At 37.6% G+C, this 24,193-nt stretch overlaps 2 protein-coding genes across 3 annotated transcripts; one reads left to right on the top strand and one right to left on the bottom strand.

The window, feature by feature from the left end:
- Window positions 1-6,108: 6,108 nt before the first annotated feature.
- On the top strand, window positions 6,109-10,334 carry ydjc (YdjC chitooligosaccharide deacetylase homolog). 2 transcript variants are annotated; one of them, XM_053480922.1, is made up of 6 exons: window positions 6,109-6,204; window positions 6,779-6,957; window positions 8,104-8,260; window positions 8,804-8,903; window positions 9,014-9,191; window positions 9,652-10,334. In XM_053480922.1, exons 2-6 carry the CDS (start codon window positions 6,794-6,796, stop codon window positions 9,986-9,988), a joined length of 936 nt encoding a protein of 311 aa, XP_053336897.1. In that variant the 5' UTR covers window positions 6,109-6,204; window positions 6,779-6,793; the 3' UTR covers window positions 9,989-10,334. The 2 variants fall into 2 exon arrangements, with proteins under 2 accessions (XP_053336897.1, XP_053336896.1); XM_053480921.1 differs by having other exon boundaries at window positions 6,142-6,957.
- A 1,765-nt stretch (window positions 10,335-12,099) lies between these two features.
- ube2l3b (ubiquitin-conjugating enzyme E2L 3b) lies at window positions 12,100-21,640 on the bottom strand. Its single transcript, XM_053480923.1, has 4 exons — window positions 21,536-21,640; window positions 15,569-15,664; window positions 15,147-15,333; window positions 12,100-13,588 (listed from the first exon to the last, which is right to left on the bottom strand). Exons 1-4 carry the CDS (start codon window positions 21,560-21,562, stop codon window positions 13,434-13,436), a joined length of 465 nt encoding a protein of 154 aa, XP_053336898.1. The 5' UTR covers window positions 21,563-21,640; the 3' UTR covers window positions 12,100-13,433.
- Between the last annotated feature and the right edge of the window lie 2,553 nt (window positions 21,641-24,193).

Genomic DNA, 24,193 nt, shown 5'->3' with positions numbered 1-24,193 from the left:
CAAGTTCTCCCACTTAAAAAGATGAAAGAGGCCTGTAATTTTCATCATAGGTATAACTCAACTATGAGAGACAAAATAATAAAAAAAAAACAACAACCAGAAAATTACATTATAGGATTTTTAAAGAATTCATTTGCAAATTATGGTGGAAAATAAGTATTTGGTCAATAACAAAATTTCATCGAAGTACTTTGTTATATACCCTTTGTTGGCATAGACAGAGGTCAAACGTTTTCTGTAAGTCTTCACAAGGTTTTCACACACTGTTGCTGGTATTTTGGCCCATTCTTCCATGCAGATCTCCTCTAGAGCAGTAATGTTTTGGGGCTGTCGCTGGGCAACACAGACTTTCAACTCCCTCCAAAAATTTTCTATGGGGTTGAGATCTGGAGACTCCAGGACTCTGTACTGGCTTAAGCAGGGGGACACGTCTGGCACTGCAGGATTTGAGTCCCTGGCGGCGCAGTGTGTTACTGATGGTAGCCTTTGTTACTTTGGTCCCAGCTCTCTGCAGGTCATTCACTAGGTCCCCCCGTGTGGGGTGAGATTTTGTGTGGAGCCCCAGATCGAGGGAGATTATCAGTGGCCTAGATTAGATTAGATTAGATAATCTAATTCTAATCTACAATTAGAAAATTGCATGTCTTCCATTTTCTAATAATTGCTCCCACAGTTGATTTCTTCCCACCAAGCTGCTTACCTATTCCAGATTCAGTCTTTCCAGGCTGGTGCAGGTCTACAATTTTGTTTCTGGTGTCCTTTGACAGCTCCTTGGTCTTGGCCATAGTGGAGTTTGGAGTGTGACTTTTTAAAGTTGTGAACAGGTGTCTTTTATAGTGATAACGAGTTCAAACAGAGTCCAGTAATACAGGTAACGAGTGGAGGACAGAGGAGCCTCTTAAAGGAAAAGTTACAGGTCTGTGAGAGCCAGAAATCTTGCTTGTTTGTAGGTGACCGAATACTTATTTTACAGAGGAATATACCAATTAATTCATTAAAAATCCTACAATGTGATTTTCTGGATTTTTTTTCTTATTTTGTCTCTCACGGTTGAGGTATACCTATGATGAAAATTACAGGCCTCTTTCATTTTTTTAAGTGGGAGAACTTGCACAATTGGTGCCTGACTAAATACTTTTTTGCCCCACTGTAAGCCACTTTTAAGTAATGTCCAAAGAGGGTCCAATTAATATTTATTAATATTTATTATGTTGAATTCATAACATACAGTATTAAGGATCCATGTCCCATTTTTCGTATACATGTGTTTTAGTGATGGGGGGAACATAATTTTCTAGGTCTCTTGGGAAAACAGAAAAGAGAGGTCTGGTTGTTAGGGTTTTACATTTGTGACTAGAGTAATAGAATGACATTTAAAAGGAAGTCTTTTCAGAAGAAGTTAGTGGTTGTCCTGAGCCTTCTTTAAGCAGCTCCTGTTAGGGTTCGCCACAGAGGACCATTTGTCTCCATCTAATTTTATCTACCACATCTTCCCTTGTCACTCCCTCACCACATCCATAAACCTCTTCTTGGCCTTCCTTTTCTCCTATTGCCTGGCATTTCCATCTCTAACATTTTGCTCCTGATATACCCCTCATCACTCCTCTGCACATGTCCAAACCATCTTAATCTAGCCCCCCTAACTTTGTCCTCAAACTGTCTCACTTGCACTGTCTTTCTAACATAATCATTCCTGGTCCTGTCTATTCTTGTCACAATACATATGATGGTCGTACTGTATAAGCATAGAAGTTAAAGTGTTGCAATCTGATCGATATGGGCAGAGTGTACCTAAGAGGAGGGAATAATGAGTGCTGGGAAGTGAAAAGGATTAAGCTACCTCTATTCCCAGCAACTGCACCTATCCCCCACCCTCTCTCCCATTTACACACATGTCCTCGTTGCCCCGGCTGCTGACTTTATTGCTACCTTTTAACACTAGTTACAACGATGTTGAAAAGAGCCTGGGAGAAAAACAAATATTAAACAGTCATAAACATATAAGACAAGGGATTATTTTTTTTTAATTCTCATGTCCAGGCTCCTTTTGCTGCAATAAAAAGAAATTCATTCATTCGTCGTATGATGATGTATCCTGTACAGTCATGGGGGTCTGGAGCTTATCCCAGGAGACTTAAGGCACAAGGTGGGGTACACCACCACAATCCATTGCAGGGCACACACACAATTTGGGAACACAAAAATAATCTAATGTGCATGTCTTTGGACTGTGGGAGGAAACCCAGAAGAAACCCAGCAAGCACACCGACCCGAGGCAGGAATCAAATCCTTGACCTGGAGGTGCGAGACAACAGTCCTAACCACTACACCAACATTCCACCGGTTAATAAGAAATCAAGCACAAAAATAGTAAACTCAGCTCAACTAGGTAGCGATCCACAACATGATAAGCACAGAACACATGATGGTGGCAATCTGATCTATACGGGCAGAGTGTACTGATGAGGAGGTAAGAATAAGCACTGGAAAGTGGAAAGGATTAAAGCTAATGCTCTTTTTAAGTAGAGATGACATGAAGACTAAATCCCATTGTACTACTATCAGCTGGTAATCAAACAGCATTGTGGTTATTGTAGGAAACTGTTAAAAGAAACCTCAGAAATTCTATTTATAAAATAAATATTTTACACAATTAAAGATCATGTTTTCATTATGAAGTAATTTAGGGAAGGCAAGTTAACCTACTTACTGTGTGTCAGTAAGTAAATACTAAATAAATATACATGATTGTGAGGTCATGTTGCCTTGGCTTGGCACTTAAAGCTGCTCAAAATGTTTATGAGCAATATACATCGATCAGCTATAACAATAAAACATTAAAACAGCTTTGCCTCATTGAGGCATGGACTCCACAATGTCTCTGAAGGTGGTGCTGTGGAGTTTACGCTGTTGACATCACCTCCAAATTCTTCAGATATCAGTCAGACTGATGTTCTGGACAAACAAGTCGGATCCTCTGTGGCCTCATCTCATTTCTTACGCCACCTATCTGCTTGAAGGCATATGACTGTCTGAAATGTGTAGCAACTGTAATTATTAGTATGTCATTAAAGTGAAGAAACTATATCGATAAATAAGCCTGACAAACAAAACATGTGAAATCAAATGCCAAGGGCATAACGCTTCGGGAAAAATGAAGTTTGGTCTGACAAATTATGAGCTGCCAAACAGGCTGGGCAGGTTAAACTGGTGAACCATCTTTACCAAGTGACGTACTTTTCCAGCTTCCTTATTACTTTACTTTTATTTGACAGTGGGTAGAATAAGGTGAACCAAAGTCAATAAAAAGGGTAAACAGTGGTGAAGACTTCATGAAGCCTTTTTTTGTGCTGCATGTGTAACTGATTTAGTGCATTTCTCTTTTTCTTTCTTTCTTTCTTTCTTTTTTTCTTTCTTTCTTTCTATATGTTGTTCTATATATAAGGAAGTTGGTTTCATCTCTGCTTTGTATGATGTATCAAAAGTCATTTAGAATGTTTTTACTTCTAGTTATTGAGACATTGAGACTTTATAATCAGCCAGTTGAAGTGTGCGCTTGTCTGAAAAACCAAATATTTCAGCATTTCAGCGATCATAATATTAATAAGATAATGTGTATATGTTGATGTGCATACCCGTGGTAAACTCATCAATAACGGGGAAAACATTCCATGCATGCAGACCCCGAGGCTGGAATCGAACTTGGACCCTGGAGGTGCAAGGCGACATTCCTAACCATTAAGCCACATTGTGTATTGATATTATGAATATATTTTAATCATAAACAGATTTAAAGCCATCCTGTATACGGAAACAAGCCAGCATGGTGGCTTAGAAGTTTGCACTGTTGCCTTGTACCTCCAGGGTCTGGGTTTGATTCCCACCTCGGCTCTGCGTGCATGGTAGGTTTCCTCCGGGCACTCAGGTTTCTTCTTTCACACAATCCAAAGACATGCAGATCAGGCTAATCAGTGTTCCTAAATTGCCTGTAATGTGTTTATGTGTGTGCCCTGCAATAGATTGGCACTCCATCCATGGTGTACCCTGCCTTTTTGCCTAAGTTTCCTGGTATAGGCTCCAGGCCCCATGCATTAAAGTGGACATAGGACAAAGGACAGGATAAAGAGGAAAGAGGTATAGTTGATAAGTGAGTGAGTGAATATATGGCTGCAAATCTTTATTATATTTATAATATAACTATATAATAATATTATACTAATAATTAGGGCCTAAGCACTATAGGGTGCACAGGATCCTCTTGTTTTCTTAGGGCCCAAGCACTATCTTGTTTTCCTAAGGATTTTTTTCCCACCATTTTGAGCTTTTGGGGGGAATCTGCTGCCATTAGGATGCCTCTGGGTCTCGGGGGCCTTCACACAAGATTTTTCTGCATGGCTCATACACACATGCACATATGCATGTGAAACTTGGTACATATTTAGAGCTCATTGAGCTGAACAACTTTCACACTGCATGTCATGGGCTCAACTCACAGGAAGTCAGTTATTTTGGGTCGTCCACAAAATGCACCCATGGATTCTGTTATACTCCTCCTAGGGAATTTATATTATTGCCACCAAATCAGGCCTATGTGATCTATACACATTGAGAATGGATTTCTGTTATCTCAAATGGGCCGTGACAATGCCTTAAACTTGCGCTGTGTGACATATTGAGTGATATTTTATTCAGTGACACGTTCAGTGACCTCACATTGAGTAACATCATAGTGTGATGCTTTTTTCTCAGTATCTGTGGCCTATTCTACACACGTACACATCCCAAATGTTAACACACACAAACACATGCACACTCTTATATACGAAGACGCACATGCACAAACACACTCATATATCATACACAGACACACACACACACACACACACACGCATAAACACACTCACACATCACACACATACACACACATCACAAATGTTAACACTCACTCATTCACATCTCTCACTCTCTCTTTCACACACACAGTTGACATGACAAATATTTAGGGCCCAAGCTAACATCAGCCCTATTACATCATATTGTGTGACGTGTACAAGTTGTGCAGTGCCCCAGGCGGTGTTGGCTTTTTCTAGGTCCTAAAACATAAAAAAAAAACAGTTTGTGTGATAAGACCGGGTACAGCTGATTGAGCTGAACAATCTTCACATTGCATTTAATGGGACTCAACAGGCAGTCAGTTATTTTGTGTTGTTTGCCAAAACACACCCGAAGGAATTTGATAAACTCCTCCTTAAAAATGTACACGATCGCCACCAAACTGGACCTATGTGATCTAAAGACATTAAGGGTGCAAAATTGTAGAGGGATTTTTGATATCTCAAACAGGTCAGTTTAAGCGATGACTTCAACTTATGCCCAAAAGTGGTTAATAACTTTCTCTGGGACATTATATTGAGTGACATCACGTTCAGTGCCATTATATTTGTGACATCACATTTAGAGTGACATCACATTGAGTGACATCATAGTGTGGTGCTTTTTTTCTAGCATCTGCAGCCTATTCTACACACTTACACACGCACGCACAAACACTCACAGATCACACACATACACGCGCTAACACACACACACTAATGTTAACACAGACTCACACACAACACGCAAGGACACTGCCTGCTATCTTTCTCGTGTGCCCGGGGGTGGCGGTTTATGGCACAGGGTGGCGATGACACAGGGTGCTTGGGGCCACTCATTGTTGCTTCCAACTATATTATAGTGACATATGTGTATTAATATACCCCCACAAGTCCAAGGACATGCAGATTAGGCTAACTGGCGTTCCCAAATTGCCCATCATGTGTGACTGAGGGTGTATGTGTGCACCCTGTGATGGACTGGCAGCCCCGCCCCTCCCGACGATCAAATGAGTGACTAAAGGCCAACTAAAAAAAAAAAAAAAAACTCATGACCCATTGCCATACATGTTCAATAGGGGGCGTTAAATCGCCGGAAAAGGAAGCAGTTTATTTTAAGTGCAAGGCTGAATTCCAAACACCTTCCTACTCTCTATGTTAGGGCACTACATAGGGCACGATAAGATGTCTTATGCAATACACCACATAATGGAACAAATAGTCATGTGTTTGGGATCAAACCCAAATATTTCAAAGACAGCTTGTTCAATTGGATTAGGAGACACAGTCGCTAGTTATCGGCATAAATGGCACAGATCTGTTAATAAAATGGGTAAGGGAACATTTCATCGATTCAGCTATGCGCGTTTATAAAATTCCCTGAGAGTCTTTGGATTGGTATCGAGTAAAACTGGTTTGCGGGTTTACGAGGGAATTGATGGCTGTTAATAGATCCAAAGCAATAATGTGTCTCTGGTACAGTAGATAAACCAGGGTGCGTTCAATGTACCGGGGTTAATTAGTTACTGTAAGATTCGGGTTTTCTATTTCCTGGTGAGAGAAAAAAAAAAGAGAGAAAAAGAGATATAGCTCATTGGAAGAGGATGATCTGCTGTAATCCAAATCCAAACCCGAAGCCGCATAGAAATGTATAATGGAGGAGGTGAGGGGTATACAGGTTACTAAGTGCATCCGCATCTGGGTTTAATGTTCCACCTCATTCTGACTCACAGAGAGCCACGTGAAACAGTGTAGCCTCCGCCTGACAGGAGTGTTTGATCATCGATAGTTATTGTTACTACTGACATTCTTCTGCTCGTGACCGGCTGTTTGAGGAAGCTACTTTAACCTTTGGAGAAGGAAATTAGTCATGTTGTAAAAACCAGCAGTTGACTATGTGTCCTCAGAGCCCGGCTTTGAACATGCCTCAGCCCAAGCTCAAGCTGGTGGTGACCGGGGATGATTTTGGGTACTGCGCTCGGAGAAACCGGGGCATCGCCGAGGCTTTCCTGGCCGGTGGAATCTCCAACACGTCTCTCCTGGTGAACGGAGCTTCTGCTGAACATGCGGCCCAGCTAGCCAAGAGGTAACGAGAGCTGAAATCATTCATTTCAATGGAAATTGTACAGAGTCAGTGTCTGTTTCGTAGGGGAAATAGTCACATAGTGACATCATACATATAATAGAGTACTAACTTGTAAGCCTCGTATTCAATAAATCATACCAATCAGATTTTTTGAATGAATACGACAAAAGAAATTATATATTTCTTGTAGAAATTTATTTTTTTCTCACTGAAAAAATACTTTTTTTTTTTCTAAACAGAATCACTCACAATGTTTGCTTGTAAATATCACCAGAAAGAAGTGTTTGAGTGCGACAAACACTTCTTTCTTTGTTTTGAGAAATTATAATCAGTGATTGGTTGTTGGAACCCATGGTGATCAGTGATTGGTTATTGGAACCCATGGTGATCAGTGATTGGTTGTTGGGAACAATGTTGGTCAGTAGCAAAAATATTAAAACCTCTTTATATATAAAAAACATATGTTTTGTGCCAGGTTAAATTCCTGTGTATACTTGATCGTTACCCAATGAAGTGATTCTGATATTGATCATGAGAAAAACATCATGATTAGTGAGTGATTGGTTGTTGGGAAACAATGATCTGGTTTGTCTTTAGCAACGATATTAAAACATTAAATGCTGATGTATAAAAATACTATATTTTCATGCTGATCTGCCAAGTTGAATTCCTGTTTAATTGTACATTAGGACAAAAAAGTGATTCTGATATAGATCAGTGATTGATAACCCTCGCCCAAATGCAAATCAGTTACGCTTTAGACACTTGTCAAATGAGCCTCCTGTTTCTCAATTTGTGTATTAAGCAGCTGTGATGTGAGCTGGAGAGCCATATTGCTATAATGGCTGCTTAGAAATGTGCTGCTGCAGTGGTGTCAGGGTCAAGAGTGTTGTCATTATCATTGATATCATCAGCATGGCTGTTTTTATATCATTTAGTTCTTAAGATGTTGTTCTCCCTAGTAAGTACCTGCTCATTAAAAGTGAGTTTTGTGCATTTTTTAATTTTTATTTTAGTGCAGGGAAATGTCTTCGCTTGTTAATCACGCATATGCCACAGATATGGTAGCGATTAGTTAAAAAAATAAACAATTCACGTGTATTTATAACCAAGTGTGTCCGGTTTCTCTTTTTTCTCTCTGTTTAGACATTGCATTCCTATTGGACTCCATGCAAACCTGTCTGAAGGAGCTCCAGTATGTCGGGAGCTAAGAAGGTCCACACTCCTTAATAAACATGGCTTCTTTCATGGAAAGATGGGCTTCCGCGAAGTTCTGCGGAGTGGAAAAATGAGCATGACGGATGTATGTATGTTTATACTGACTAACAGATTCAAGAATTCTTCAGCACTATGGTATACAGTGGCATCAATCCAGGCTGTCTAACAAACACTGTACTGTTAAAACATCAAATATATTGCTCTTGGTAAACAAAGGTGTACATCTGAATAGCAAACAAAGCAAATCTTTGGTGTGGAACACTCAGACAAATTTCCTGTTCAGCTTAACGCGAGTTGCTACCATGCATTAAGCAAAAAGCAAACGATTTAAAACGGGATGTATGTACATGTTGACTTTACATGTATACATGTGGTTACCTTAAATGAAAGTTTAAATCCATATTGTGTGGCATTGCCTGTAGCTTTCTTTATTAGCTATTTCCATCTCAAGCTTTGTACAGTGATCAAAAAACATTTGTGACAATTATAAATAGTTACTTACCGGATTAAAGTCTGTGTGAGGATACAGATTTTCTAAGCCAGGTTTATAAATGCTGATAAACATCCTGCATCTGACAATAGTTTTTTCTTTAATTTCATAAAAGATTGCTTTTTCTCTGTTTGACAGATAGAGGTGGAGCTTAGGGCCCAGGTGAAGCATTTCTGCGAGCTCACTGGTCACCTGCCCAGTCATATGGATGGCCATCAGCATGTGCATGTGCTGCCAGGTAACAACAGCAGCAGCAGCTCATGGGTTGTCTGAATCACACTTATTGCATACATTATGGCACAGTCCTCTTTGAACTCAAGGTATTTTTTTATTATATTTTTTTCACAGAGGTGCGAGAAGTGTTTGCACAGGTTCTTTCTGATTTCGGCATCCCTTACACACGGGTCCCAGTGGAGCCTGGTTTGCACTCCTGTCATTTCCTACCTCCAAACCTCAGAGAATTCTATCTGCAGGTTGAGAAAGATGCACTCCAGTCTGTGGAAGTCTTTCATCGCCATGGTATCAGGTGTGTGAGGCTATAAGACGGCAGGAGTTTTAATCGAGGATCAAAAAGATGGAAACGTACAGCACTTAATTAAGTAAAACGGCAGAATAGGACTAGTGCTGTGTGTAATTAGGGGAAGGTGCAATTACATGAATAATGTCTGAAGAGAGTCTAATTTGTAGGGGTGGATGGATTCACAGTTCTACTAAGTAGGGTGGTGTAAATAGTTAAAGGATTGTACAGACCAAAATATAGCAGTATAGCATGCATAAAAAATCTTTTTAAAAAATTTATCCCGGGTCAACAGGGAAGGGTTCCAGCTTGGGTTGTGTACAAACCTGTTCTCTGTGGGTTATGGTTTTTAATCCTCCTGACATTTTAAAGGTACGCAGAAGAGCAAGTGAACAATTGTTTGTGTAAACATTTCTTTTGTACGTCATCTCTTTCAGCCTTCTAATTACGAGGTTTTTTTTTTCTACAGATGGCCAAATGTGTACTTGGGCCTCAGCACGATGGGGCAGAACATGTCCTTCTCCAACCTTAAAAGACTCCTGAAGTTTGCTCTGGATGCACAGACAGCGCTGGACGCTCAGGATGACAGCCTCTGTGCAGCGGAATCGTATCGGACAGTCACAGCAGAGCTGATGGTGCACCCTGGATACCCGAGTTTTCCACTGCAGGGTGGGTGTGGTGAAGGTCCGGATGACTTCTCGCAGTCGGCTGATCGTCTACATGAAATGAACATGCTCAGAGACCCAGTGCTGCTTAGTTACTATCAGCAGCAGGGAATTCTGCTCTGTGCTTTTAATGACTTGTGAACATTAAGGGCTGCTTAAGCAGGTCCTCAGGTGCTGCACGTCTCAATGGGATCTCTAACAGATAACACCTAACTTTGTTAATTAGCTGTTCTTCCAGTCCTCCTGGGATAAATTAATTACCTAGTCAGGTGTATAGCAGCCGTGAGATTGTTTTTCAGATCACCGGAACGTTCGGGTTCTTACCAGGCTGTAAAATGATCCAGGATCATTACCTCATACTCTTTACACTGTGACCGAGGTCTGGGGTCATGCTTCCAATAACCGTTATTATAGTGTTTTAGATATTATCCTTATTTAAAGTGCGAACCATTTTCAAATATGGGCTGTTCTCTTAAGAACTTATAGATAATTATTTAAGTAGTTTTAACAAAAAGCAGACATTTTAAAGTGTCTGAACTGTGCAATTTGCAGTAGTGTATGAAGTTTTTAGTGTCGGGCCAAGCATGTGGGTGATGATATTTAAAATTATATATAAATATATAAAATGTATATTTTTATTACATCTACTTCAGCAAATATAATATTTTTATGGCAATAATTGAATTAAAACCATAACTGTTTTACTCCATATGAACATTTTCTGTCTTTTAAAAAAAATCTTTTTAAACTAGGTTAAGTTAAGCCATTATTTGTCACATGTACATTATGATACAGTGAAATTCGTTCTTTGCATATCCCAGCGTAACTGGGGTCAGAGCACAGGATTAAGGGCCTTGCTCAATGTCAACCAGGTGGAGCTGGGGCCCGAACCACCGATCTTCCCATCAGTAACTCAGTACCTGCTGAGCCTTCACTAATCATGAATTAGAAAATACATTTAGATTAAGAAATCTCCATTAATTTCTAATGAAGCTCTGAATGACTGACTCTTGGTCCTGGCTGTGCATCATCGAGTTGAAGTCATTCCACTAGGCAGATCTGCCCTGGCATAAACATTGACTATCACTCAAAATCTCACTTAAAGTATCCATTTTATTCTGCTCATGGTTGAGGAGGATCCGGTACACTGTTTGTAAGGAGGAAATAAACCCTAAACAGGATACCAGTCTATCACAGGGACACACATTTCACACTACCTAACCATATCCTAGAGGTGAGAGGTAACGAGATAACCCAGGGGAAACCCACAGGGACCTGCGCACAGAGTAATCTGAGCTCACGATCAAACAATACTACCCGCCGTGCCACTGCACACTATTCAGGTGTGACCTATAAATGATTGAATAGCTTGCTTTCTTTCAAACTCATCTTTTAACACTTATCTTCTCTACTGCTTTTGTCTTGCCTTTTTAAGATTCTTTACATTCTTTCTGTATGACCTTATACAGTGTGGCCTGAAAGTCTGGATGAGTGGACATTTTTCTCCATATTGTATTCCATACTCAAGATGGCTTTGAAACTAACTAGCTATAAAACCATTTTCCCCCCCTTTGAGCTCATCAGTCTTCTTGTCTTGCATGTAACAGCAGTTGTTATACGTTTAGAAATATTTCTTTCCTGTATTTTCTGTAAGTGCTGCAAGTCAGGGGCCTTCAACATGTGTTTGCTGTAACCTGTACTTTTAACACATCTTTATATATTCATCTAGATTTTGGGCCACCCTGTATGGATGAATGTTACACACACGGGACCAGGAACCATATTATACAAACAAATATTAAAGGAAACCTGTCAGATGAGGAAAGGTAACTAAAAATAGCTTAGTTTTGAATGAGTTAATCTCATTTCCCAGGTATGTCTAATCACCCATGTACCACACTAAAGCGTTCCTGATTTTTCTCTCAGAAGAACAAAAAAAAAAAAAAATAGCGAAAAAAAAAGAACTTTTAGTGTAGAATCAAAGATTTTTATTTATTAATTTTAACAGATTTAGCTGAGTTAATGTGTACAGGGCCTTAATTTGCTGTTTGGATTGAGATCCTAATAATTCTTTAAATGCTGCCACCTAATGGAATTCCATGGGAAGCACATGATGCACTTAATTTTAACTCAATTTAAATATCTCAATATTTTTTTTTTTCTATTTAAAGGTGTAGGAATGGATAGCATATCCAAGACATTGATATTTCCGGGATTTTTTTTCTTCATTTGAGAACCTCACACAGTCAGTCTTGTTAGTTAGCTGGATTTATTAGGAAACCATTGACCAATCAGAGAGTCAGCATGCTCAGAGTGACTAATCAGAGTCAGCCGCTACTTGAGTATTAAACGTCATTCTCATGACTGTGCCAATTTATTCTACCTCCACACACAGAATATATAGTGCCTGTAAAAGAATCAATTCACGGGTATCTTAATATCGCTGATATTACTTCTTGTGTGAAAAGGATGAATTGATTTAAAGGGATAAACATCAATGACCAATAGTTTTCCTTATAGGCCTCTACAAAAAGTGCGAAAGCACACCTTATCGACATCTACTGCACTACTGAGTGTAATATTCTGTATTCTGGCTAGAAATATGAATTGCAACCTCAATATGGTTCTAAAAAGATGCCTACTAATCTTTACTCTGAATAAACAAAAATAAACGGTCTCAGTCTGGAGGCACCATTTCCTCTTTTGTTTTATATATATATTTACCCTAAACCCAAATAATGAACAAAACACACAATCTCTTTGTGAAGCATTTAAAATAAAGGGTGTTTTTTAAAAATTAAACCTCACCGTAAAATGCTCATTTACAACAATTGTATTCTTTCCTTTCCTCACGTGTGGAAAAGTAACGATAACAATATCAGTGTCTAGATTTTTTTTTTGTTGTTGTCGACTAATCAGTGCATCTGCAAATCTATGGTGTGTTAGGAGCGGATAGGACGAGAAACACAGTGCGAATCAATAAGTGAAAAATAAAAAGATCAGATGAAAAAAAAATTACCAGCACACTCCTCCAGGATCAAGCTGTGTAACCTCTCTCATCTTGTTCGTCGGTTTAAACATCACAAACATTTTGTGTGGGAAAACATAAAAGTGTGAATTGGAGAGGACAAAATCTTACACAAGATAAATTACATTTTACACATTTTTTTCCAAGGGTTATTTTCGAATAAATTGTTAAATCTTTCTCCAACTTAAAGAGATTAAAGAAGTGCATACTCATGTGAAGATCGTTTCACTTAGAACAGCATCACACAGCACTCAGTACTGAGAATACCATGTTACAACTACTTTATCTGTTTTCCTTAACAAACTAAAAAAAGACCAAATCCAGAATTTTCTTAAAGGCTTCAAAGCTAACACCAGGCATAACGACTGCCGATGGATCCTCGAGGAGTCCGGCTTTAAGACGGAGGCTTCGGCGGTGATGCGATTCTCCGGCCTGACTAAAATGTGTGTAGTGAAAAAGACAAGACGGAAGAAAGCAAGGAAAGGGAGGAAAGAAGAGGGTGCAGAGAAAAGATTTTATGTTTGGGAAGAGTGGCGCTACACACTTGTCAGGGTGTCATTAGTCCACTGGCCGTTTTTCACTGTGTTTCTTTGTAAACTCTTCTGCGTTCTTAAAGAATTTTTTACGGTCCTTTGAGTATTCTTCTGCTAAGTCGGCCCTCAGGGGATGTTCTGGCTGTGGGTCGTTCACCAGCGCTATAAGTGATTGAATAACTGCAAAACAAGACGGACAAACGAAAAATAAAATTAAATAAAACCAAAAATTTAGGTGGCTACACCACATTAAAAAAAAGCATTAAATATTTAAATTTTCTAAGCATCTTATTTTATTAGGAATTCATAAAATTTTAAGTTCTGAACTATTACAGAAACTATTACAGAAAACATTAAAATATACATGCATAATTCAAATAAAAATGCATATTTGTCTTACTTAAGTAAATACAAAATGCAATTTTAAAATGATTATTTTACTTATTAGTGATAAACCTGTCCAAACCTACCTTGTCCTATGTGAAAAAGTGATAACATCTAAGTAAGTAACAACATCTAAAGAACCTCAGTTAAGATTAGTATTCATAATTCAACAATAAAAAAGAGACTGGGGCAAAAAATGGCCTCCATGGCAGAGTCTGGGGCTGCTTTTCAGTTTCAGGACCTGAACGACATGCTATAAATGATGGAACAAAAATTCTGCACTCTGTGAGGAAATCGCGAAGGCAGAATGTCTGGCCATCAGAGTTTGTGCCCTCAAGCTCAAACGCATTTGAGTTATGAAACGAAACAATAGCTTAAAGGTTCTAACGTTGTCTAATTAAAGTCCAGATTAAAAAATCTGATTGAGATGCTGTGGCATTAACAGGCCGTTCAACATGGCTGGGTTAAAACAATTCTGCATAGAAGTGTGTGTCAAAATTCCTTCATAGGGATAGAAAGACTCATTGACAGCCAAATGCAGTTATTAGGTTTAAAAAGCAATTCCTTTAATATTGGGCCAGGTAGGTTTGTACAGCTTTTTCTCCCTTAATGAATGAAATAATTTAAAAACTACATTTTGTTTTATTTTTGTATAATATAATCTAAATCTGTCCCTTTTCCCCCACATTATGTAACCACACCTAATGTAATTAATCTTAGATAAATTTTTTCTCTGTGCCTTTAAATCACAAGGGGAATCCAGGACACACTTTTTTCTTTTTTTCAATCTCAGAGCTGTTTTACACTGAATTAAACTGAACTTCAATTTGAATTATTTACTATTGGGACAGCTTTACATAATAGACATTTTCAATCATCATGCTTCCCGGACTGATTCATTGAAACCGGTGAGGCTAACTCATTTCTCCTGCACCCTCACACGCACACAATATTTAGACTTTAGACATTTTATACATTCACTTACACAATGAAAATATTAGTATCTGGTACAGTGTGGTGCCAATTTTTTTATATATAATACTTCCATGATATGTTCGCAGACCCGTGGTCTGTTTGCATCTGCGGAAATTTGTAACTCGAATGTTTGTAAGTCGGGGACTGTAGTAGGCTTTGCATTTAATGCTTTTGCCCAACTGTAACCCACCATAGTGTTCTGAGAACATTTAAGGTGCGCTATTTTGTCCGGGACACTAAACTAAAATGCATTCATTTCATTCAGCTTAAAATTTGATCAATATATGGTGGGTTTGTCAGGATGCAAGCTTTAATACAATACATGACCAATGGCACCATGGTCATCACGTGATGCTGTATGTCCCGTGCCTTCGCTTACCTTGGTCGGTTTTGGTGGCTGGTTTCCAGTTCTCTGCGCTAATTACTGGCAGACAGACCTGCCCCTTCTCGTCAATGTTGGGGTGGTAGATCTTCGTCTTGAACGTGATCTTTGGGGGTTTGAAAGGGTATTCTGCAGGGAAAATTATCTCAATTCTGAATGCCCCTTTGTCATATGGAGGGTTATCCTAAAAGAAAAGGAAAAAAAAAAAGAAGAAAAAAAAAAATAAAAACAAGGGTGAATCTGATTTTTTAAAAATCCACATCCTTGAACTGAATTAAAACACAGTGACTAAACAAATTACTTCAGTAAAGATAAAGTCAGAGAAAAGTACCCTGATACATTTCGGGGTTTTAGCATAAAAAAAAATTTAAATAAAACAATGCTCTTTGTTTAATGAGTGTAGAAAAATAATGACTTACTGGAACAATAAGGCCTTGCCATGTCAGTATATTTGATTCATCGACTTGAATATTCCGGAAGTTTTTCATCCCGGATTTGCGAATTTCTTCAAGCTCCTGTCGAGGAAAAAAAACAGGTGTTTCAATATGACATGGGCATGAACTTGTACAACAATTCAAGCTTGCCCTTTTTAGCACAACCTAGGAAGATTGTGCTATTGTGCCATTTGGCTATTCTCATTTTTGTTAGCTGAACTTGAATCTTGTTTCCTTACTTTCCTTTCTCACGTCTTAGTTCTGTTTGATTACAAAAGGAATGGGTGAAATAAAAGAAAAAAAGGTCAAAAAACTAAAGAAAAGAAAAAAAATTGTATATGTATTAAGGAAAAGAAAGTCCTTGCCCTCACTGAAGTGACACCATACTTGAAGCTTCATGAGAGGGGATCATCTATGTTTGAGTATGTTAAACATTTATAAAAAAAAATATATAATAAAATTAATAAAATAAATTTATATGGATCTATAATTGTTAAGTACAAGATAAGGGACGGAAGAACGCGGGAAGGAGGACGCAAACAGGTTTTTACGCCTGAAGGCACAAAGTGCATTTCCAGTACGTTCTTGTTTAAGAAATGAGAGTGAGTTTGTATTACCTACATGTTAGAAATTACACACACTCACTGGTGACTCGAGAGGAAAATAGGAAAGCCATGCAGACAGAGGTTGAGACCTTCAAGTAATGTTTATGTCAAACATTTAAATGGGAGAAAAAAAATATCACTGTCAAATGGGTTGGGTTAAGTATTATTATTATAGACTGTGACATTTTCAGGTGGAAACACCTTACTGATGAGAAAGGTCAGAGGAAAATGACGAGGTTCAAGCCGACAGGAAGGCTACGGCTAATCAAACACTCAGCGGAAAGGCATTTCAGAATGTGCAATATGCTGAACCGAGAGCTTTATGGACTATAGGAGCAGAAGGATCTGTTCCTGTTAGCAAAAAAAAAAAAAAAAAAAAAACAGGAATCCCTGGCTCCATTTATTTCTGTTTGTTTTCCACAATTTATTCCTGTAAATTTTTACACTTATAGTATGGTCATATCATCATATTGATGGGGGGAAAAAATCAACCATGGATTAATCTGGTTCCAGGAAATAAAGTAAATTAAATAATTAATTGAAAATAGGCTTCAACCACTAGCATATATGATAGGATTACTGATGGTATATAAGACTATGAAGTCATCAAAACACTCTCCACAAAAATAAAGTTAACAACTCCCACAAGGAAAATCTCCCTTTGTGTTAAAAATGTATTTAGCTTCTCAGTTCTTTTTAACTTTTGGCATGTTCACATTTACCAAATAAGAAAAATAAATACAACACAGACTATATCTGTCTTATACATCAACTGCGATTGGCCTGTGATTGCTTCAGTCGAATCAGCGATGACCAGTAACCAGTCAAATCAGATACATCAGATTTCAAAAAGCGCTCGTCATATCCTGTGGAGATCGCAAGCTGAGTCTGGGGAGTGCTGAGTGTTTTACACCGTCCTAACAATGTATGAGAAGCAGGCTGGTCAGGTCATGTAAGCATTTCCCCCAAAAAATGTTCAGGCACGACCAGGATATTTTTGCTAATACACTTCTCGCATAATACGGGAGTTTTGTTCTGTAATTTCCATGAGCTTATTACAGAGTAGGGCTGGGCGATAGGACCTAGAATCAATATTGTGATTATTTGTTATTATCGTTTGCTATTTTTAGTTTTTGTTTTCCTAACATGATTTGTACTGTATATATGCTAAACTATTTAAGCTATTTTCTTAAATTATTATTATAATGAAAGATTTGTCCTTCATGTTGCAGAATCATGTGACTACAATCTTTTTAAAGGGAGAGTACATGAAATCACATGATGGCCATCTTTCCAACTTCATTCCTAAGAGAAATCTACTTTGTTAAAAAATACATTTCACGTTGGGTCTCTTCTTTATAAAATCTGTCTTCCTTTCATTACTTTAATCAATTATTTTCCTTAGTATAAAGAGATCTAATCACTCACTACATCTGAATCTAATTTCTTCTCCATGTCGCAGAGTCATGTGACTACACACATGATTAGAATGTTTACAATGTGACAGTACATAAACACTGCGGGGAAAGTACTACCGTGATTTTAAAAAATTACATACAGTAATCGACACGGGCAGAATTACTGAATGTCGGTTTCGATTAACATCCCAATGTAGCTACATAATAGTGCTGATTTGGAGATGCCACGCCCTTTGTTATTTCAGCAGCACCTTGTCTGTGGTATCACTGTCGTTGAATAGATGTAAATTTGTGTGTTCTTTTAATCTTCACAACTGCACGGAAGGTTTAAGGACTGTATTTAGGGGTGATATTTATTGTTCTATGAGTGCAATACAGAGTTGTGCTGATTTGGACAGTCCCATGTTTTTTTTTTCAGCAGCACCTATAATACTTTATATTTCAAGTTCTTATGTTTTAATAACTTAAATAAAAAAGACATAAAATACCAGTCTTAATTTTTTTTTAATGTACAAGAAAAATTAATATGCATAATTGATTTAGTGACTTGTTTTTGGGACACCACTTTCATTTTGACTCCCTGACAGGCTGCACATCGCTACCCTTCTCTCATACTCCATTAAGATTCCATACATTCTAATAAAACTCTATCCAACAGTGATATCCTCACTGTTCTTTGTCCTATTTTAAAACACACTTTAATATGATGTTTTCACATTACATATACAGAATGTAAATGAGGATTGTCAGGTCATTTTCCTATACGACTGGCTCATACAGAGGTAGCAACTTTGAATATCAAGCAAATACAGTAGATCAGCATTAGCTCTACAATAGCAAGTTAGCTTAAAGACATGAAAAACATGTCTGGATGCAGAATTTTAGTGTACCATTATTCTGAGAGTATTAAACATAGATTAACAAAGCCCGTTCCTACACTACATTCCTTAGTTATACATGAGCTAAATGTAAATTCACTGGGTTCTTACACCGATCAGCCTTAACACTATGACTGCTGCCAGGTGAACTGAAGAACCCATGCCCATGGGGACCAAAGGCTAGCCTGTCAGGTCCAATCTCACGGAAATGGCAATGCTGCACTAAACAACCAAGGGCACCAGCACAGCCTCCATATTCCTCAGATTCCAAGCCGATCAATCACCCAACACTGCATTTCTACTGCTACAAAAAAAAGTTAAATTTTGGTTCTGAAATATGCATGCCTTGCACAAAGCATTCGGTGCCACAAATTATTGTTCATTACTGTGTCTTTCTTTCATTATTATAATTATTTTCTTTTTCTTATTATAAAGAGCTCTAATTACATGACTAACTATGCTTTAAAAAAGGGAAATTTTTGTGAAAATCTCCATATATAAAAAAAACTTCAAATTTCATCTACTTTTACAAATTTGTAAAAATGCATGCAGAGTAACTAAAAGAAAGAAAAAAAGCCATCAGTGCAAATAAAACTAATAAAATATAACTGTTAGAACGATTATGAATAGAATTAGTCTGGGAGTGCAAAAAGCTTAAATAAACTACATAAAATATCTGTAAATAAATATAAAATGTAGGGATGCACCGAAATGAAAATTCTGGGCCGAAAACGAAACCGAAATTTTTGGATGCACTTGGCCGAAAACCGATACCGAAACCGAAAATGGCTTCATTAAAAAACATGTTTAAAATATTTTCTTTTTGTTCGTATTAAAAAAACTACAAATTAATTAAGCAATCAAACTTTTATTGATAATAAATAACAGTAATAAGGCTGTTTAACAATAACAAAACTTGCTTCCAAGTGCTTCCGAACCGCCGACATACTCCGTGTTTGATGCGTAATGACAGCGCGAACGAGACGGGAGGATGGGAGAGGCGTGGCGACAATTTCGGCTTTTATTTTCGGCGCTTTCTTACGTTTCGGCCGAAACCGATAATGCTATTTCGGCCGAAAATTTTCGGCGGCCGAAATTTCGGTGCATCCCTAATAAAATGTATAAACTGTGAAAAAGGGTACCGCTTAATAGCTGAAACAAAGTAGAAGAGAAAAGAGGAATAAGGTGAAAATAATGGATGCATAAATTAATTAAACGTAAAGAGAGTGGTGCAGTATATAAAACCCACTTTAAGTTTATTTATTAATTTATTAGTATATTCAATACTAATTAAAAAAATAAAATAGGTTATTCTACATTTACTGTAATTCTTTGAAATAAAATTTAGACCAAATATATAGTCAATAAAGCCATAAATGAGTCATCACTATATTTAGCAGATCACTTCATGGAAATGCTCAAATGCCAATGTATTAATCACTGAAAGCTTCCTGTTGCACGTGTATGCCTCGGTGTATTAGTGTATACCCTAATCTATATCAAAACCTTTAAGTAAAATATCACACCCACGTGTATACATGTACGTAAAAGTTTTCAAACCACATGTATATATGTATATAATCGCACACAATTTTTAACTAATTTGGACGCATGGTGTTTTGAGACTGGCATGTCTAATGAGTGGGTTTGAAACTAATTTGCTCGCAGACTTTGAAGGAAAAAAAAGAAGATTGGAGGATTTTAAACAGCACAATTTTGGATAATCTAATGCCATAAAATGCTTTTCTATTAGACTTAAAACCATGTGACAGTAGGTGAATCACCACACAATAGAATCAAAGTCATTACTTTTTCTCTTGTGTGTACAAACAATACACATACATGCATACATACAGTCAACCCCCCAAAAAATCTACACACTTGTACAAATTTGAATGAGAAATGTATTGCTATACATTATATATTGATGTAATCTTAATATACATCTTATCTCAATATAATAAATACGTCATAGTATTTTTTCTTTTCCTGAAATGTATATACATTTTTTGACTTACTCTGTGTGCATATATATATATATATATATATATATATATATATATATATATATATATATATATATACATACACACACATACATACACACACATACATACACACACATACAGGATGGGCATCTGACTATCTGACGTAATGAAACTGATCTGTGCTTATGTACTCTCTCGAAATGAAATCTACTTACGGTTTCGTTTTTTCTTCAGGGCCTTTCTTGCTAACTAGCATGCTAAAAGCTATTTATATTTAAAACACTTGACAGCCTGTATTTTTAAAGTTATCAACGTATTTTAATTACTTTACTTACTTATCTAGCAAGCAATCTCGACAGTAGCTTTAGGTTAATACCCACAGCTAGTTTAACGTTAGTTAACTTACTTCTGCTTATTTTGACTGCTAGTCGAAATCAAGACACTTTCTGTTAATAAACATGTACATACACGTTCATTTTTGAAGAACTTAACGTTATGGCCTGATTAGGCAAGATAAAATAATGACCCGCTTTATTTCACAAAAAAAAAAAAACAAAAAAAAAAAAAAACACCACTCACGGCCAACAAGCAGTATATTCAAAACATGACTTATTTACTCAAATGAACGTATACCCTTAACATTAAACTTTCTCAGTTAAAAAAAACAAAAAAACAAATCCAACAAAATGAAGACAACCATTTAGTTAGCAACGAGGCTGTGTCGTCTATTTTCTCGAACAAACCCGGCTTCTGTAATAAAGCTAATACCGGCTACAGCCTGAACCGCATACTTCCGTACTAACTAGTATGCTAAAACGCTACACCGCCGCTGCATGCATACTATTTCGTACACACTAAGCAGTACGGTAGTAGGCGGTTTGAAACCTAGCTGCCGTCTGAACGAGACAGTAACTTTGAACGAAACTTAACCACAAACGAATACGAATGAACTAATTACTCGTTCAGTTTAAGTACCAATCAATTTAACAAAAAATCCTCATTCGGTGGTCGACTACGAAAGCGCTATAAAACCTAAAAAAATAAGGAAATGAGGATACTCTACCTTGTGCAGTCTCCTGCTCGCCGCCATCTTGAATCATTCGACTACTCCCAGAATTCACTGCGGCAACAAGACTCAGCAGAAACTAATTAAACTCATTGAAAAGTCACTATAAATAAAAGGGATTTAAAAGACATTAACAACAACAACAACAAAAAAAAAAAACAGGCCCTTTGTTACATATTAAACAGTTGAAATTGTAATATAGACATGTTTAAATTTCAGGCTTAGACAATATAGACTGAGCCTAATATTTAAGTATATAAACACACAGGTTTATACAGAATGTGTGTGTGTTCTGACACCTTTCTATCACAACCAGCATTGATACTTTTAGCAATTTGATATACACTAGTGCTCCGATTGGATTGGACTTGGGTCCATATATATATTTTAAGTTACATCCTTATTGAGGTAGCAAGAACTTACCTTTTTCAAAACTTTGTGGATGGTCTGATTAGCATTCGCATCGACTACCTAGCAACACTATTTTTCACTATTTTTGTTATAACTAACATAACAAAATACATCTTACATAGTTGCCGACTTTTCAGAAAAGCTTAAAGTGGGTTCTGAAAATAAAGGCATTGGTTTTGGGTGTACACGCACATAAGGCCTTCACTGCGCTGTTTTGACTAACACTAACCTTACCTTACATGTATGCCTGGGTCAGGTTCTGTGTATTTTACCGTTACAATGGTAAAGTGAAACAACAGATGCATGTGGTTACCCACACCAATATATATTCCTAAAAAGACTCAGGGTACAAAAAAAAGTACAAAAAAAAAGATGGCAAAAAGCAAAGGTAATAAGAATATACAGTGTACCCGGAAAGTATTCACAGCCCATCACTTTTTCCACATGTTATGTCACAGCCTTATTCTAAAATAGATTAAATTAATTTACGATTCAACACCACATAATGACAGCATGCTAAAAGTTTACTTGAGATTTTTGCAAATTTATAAAAAAATAATAATAAATAAATTGAGAAAGCACAAGTATTCACAGCCTTTGCAAAATTGAGCTCAGGCACATCCTATTTCCCCTGATCATCCTTGAGATGTTTCTGCAGCTTAATTGGAGTCCACCTATGGTAAATTCAGTTGATTGGACATGATTTAAAAAGGCACACATCTGTCTATATAAGGTCTCACAGTTGACAGTTCATGTCAGAGCACAAAATAAGCATGAAGTCAAAGGAACTGTAGACCTCCGAGACAGGATTGTCTAGGGGCACAAATCTGGGGAAGGTTACAGAAAAAAATTCTGCTGCTTTGAAGGTCCCAATGAGCACAGTGGCCTTCATTATCCGTAAGTGGAAGAAGTTTAAAACCACCAGGACTCTTTCTAGTGCTGGCCAGCCATCTAAACTGAGCGATCGGGGGAGAAGGGCCTTAGTCAGGGAGGTGACCAAGAACCAGATGGTCACTCTGTCAGAGCTCCAAAGGTCCTCTGTGGAGAGAGGAGAACCTTCCAGAAGGACAACCATTTTATTAAGCCACTCCTTAATAAAAGGCACATGGCAGTGCGCCTGGATTTTGCCAAAAGGCACCTGAAGGACACTCAGACCATGAGAAACAAAATTCTCTGGTCTGATTAGACAAAGATTGAACTCTTTGGTGTGAATGCCAGGTGTCACGTTTGGAGGAAACCAGGCACCGCTCATCACCAGGCCAATACCATCCCTACAGTGAAGCATGGTGGTGCCAGCATCATGCTGTGGGGTTTTTTTAACGGCAGGAACTGGGAGAGTAGTCAGGATAAAGGGAAAGATGACTGCAATGTACGGGGACATCCTGGGTGAAAACCTGCTCCAGAGCACCATTGACTTCAGATTGGGGCGATGGTTCATCCTTCAGCAGGACAGCGACCCTAAGCACAAAGCCAAGATATTAAAGGAGTGGCTTCAGAACAACTCTGTAAATGTCCATGAGTGGCCCAGCCAGAGCCCAGACTTGAATTCGATTGAACATCTCTGGAGGGATCTTAAAATGGCTGTGCACCGACGCCTCCCATCCAACCTGATAGAGCTTGAGAGGAGCTGCAATGAGGAAGTGGCCAAGGATAGATGTGCTAAGCTTGTGGCATCATATTCAAAAAGACTTGAGGCTGTAATTGCTGCCAAAGGGGCATCAACAAAGTATTGAGCAAAGGCTGTGAATACTCATGTACATGTAATTTCTCAGTTTTTAATTTTTAATAAAAAAAATTTAAAAAACCTTAAGTAAACTTTTTAACATTGTCATTATGGGGTGTTGTGTGTAGAATTCTGAGGAAAAAATGAATTTAATCCATTTTGGAACAATTTAGTAACATAACAAAATGTGGAAAAGGTGATGCACTGTGAATACTTTCCAGATGTTCTGTAAATAATAATATTAATAATAACAACAATAATAAGAATAACCACAGCACTACTAATACTGAACTACTACTATTACAAATAAGAATAATTATTATTAGGGAAAGTACAATCAAAGATTGTACTTTCAAGAAAGATCAAGATTTTTTGATACAAAAAAGCAGGGAAAAAAGGAAATTAAAATAAAAATACCAAATGAGGTGGGATTGTGTTACATGTATGATTGTAAGTCCTTCTCTGTTTCTCTCTCTCACTCATAATTCTCTCTTGATCAAGTTTGTTAGCCTTTGAGTGTT

This window comes from Clarias gariepinus, chromosome 21 (genome assembly GCF_024256425.1).
Source record: "Clarias gariepinus isolate MV-2021 ecotype Netherlands chromosome 21, CGAR_prim_01v2, whole genome shotgun sequence".
Lineage (NCBI taxonomy): Eukaryota > Metazoa > Chordata > Actinopteri > Siluriformes > Clariidae > Clarias > Clarias gariepinus.
The sequence above is the reverse complement of the archived record's forward strand: the minus strand, read 5'-3'. Positions and strand labels throughout refer to the sequence as shown.

Excerpts from the sequence above, each read along its gene's own strand:
- ube2l3b (XM_053480923.1), bottom strand. The coding sequence starts at position 21,562 with ATGGCGGCGAGCAGGAGACTGCACAAG. Across the intron at positions 15,665-21,535 it reads CGAGCAGGAGACTGCACAAG|GAGCTTGAAGAAATTCGCAA; the intron begins GTAGAGTATCCT and ends TTTCCTCGACAG. Across the intron at positions 13,589-15,146 it reads AGCCACCAAAACCGACCAAG|TTATTCAATCACTTATAGCG; the intron begins GTAAGCGAAGGC and ends CTTGTTTTGCAG.
- ydjc (XM_053480921.1), top strand. The coding sequence starts at position 6,767 with ATGTGTCCTCAGAGCCCGGCTTTGAACATGCCTCAGCCCAAGCTCAAG. Across the intron at positions 6,958-8,103 it reads GCGGCCCAGCTAGCCAAGAG|ACATTGCATTCCTATTGGAC; the intron begins GTAACGAGAGCT and ends CTCTCTGTTTAG. Across the intron at positions 8,261-8,803 it reads GAAAAATGAGCATGACGGAT|ATAGAGGTGGAGCTTAGGGC; the intron begins GTATGTATGTTT and ends TCTGTTTGACAG.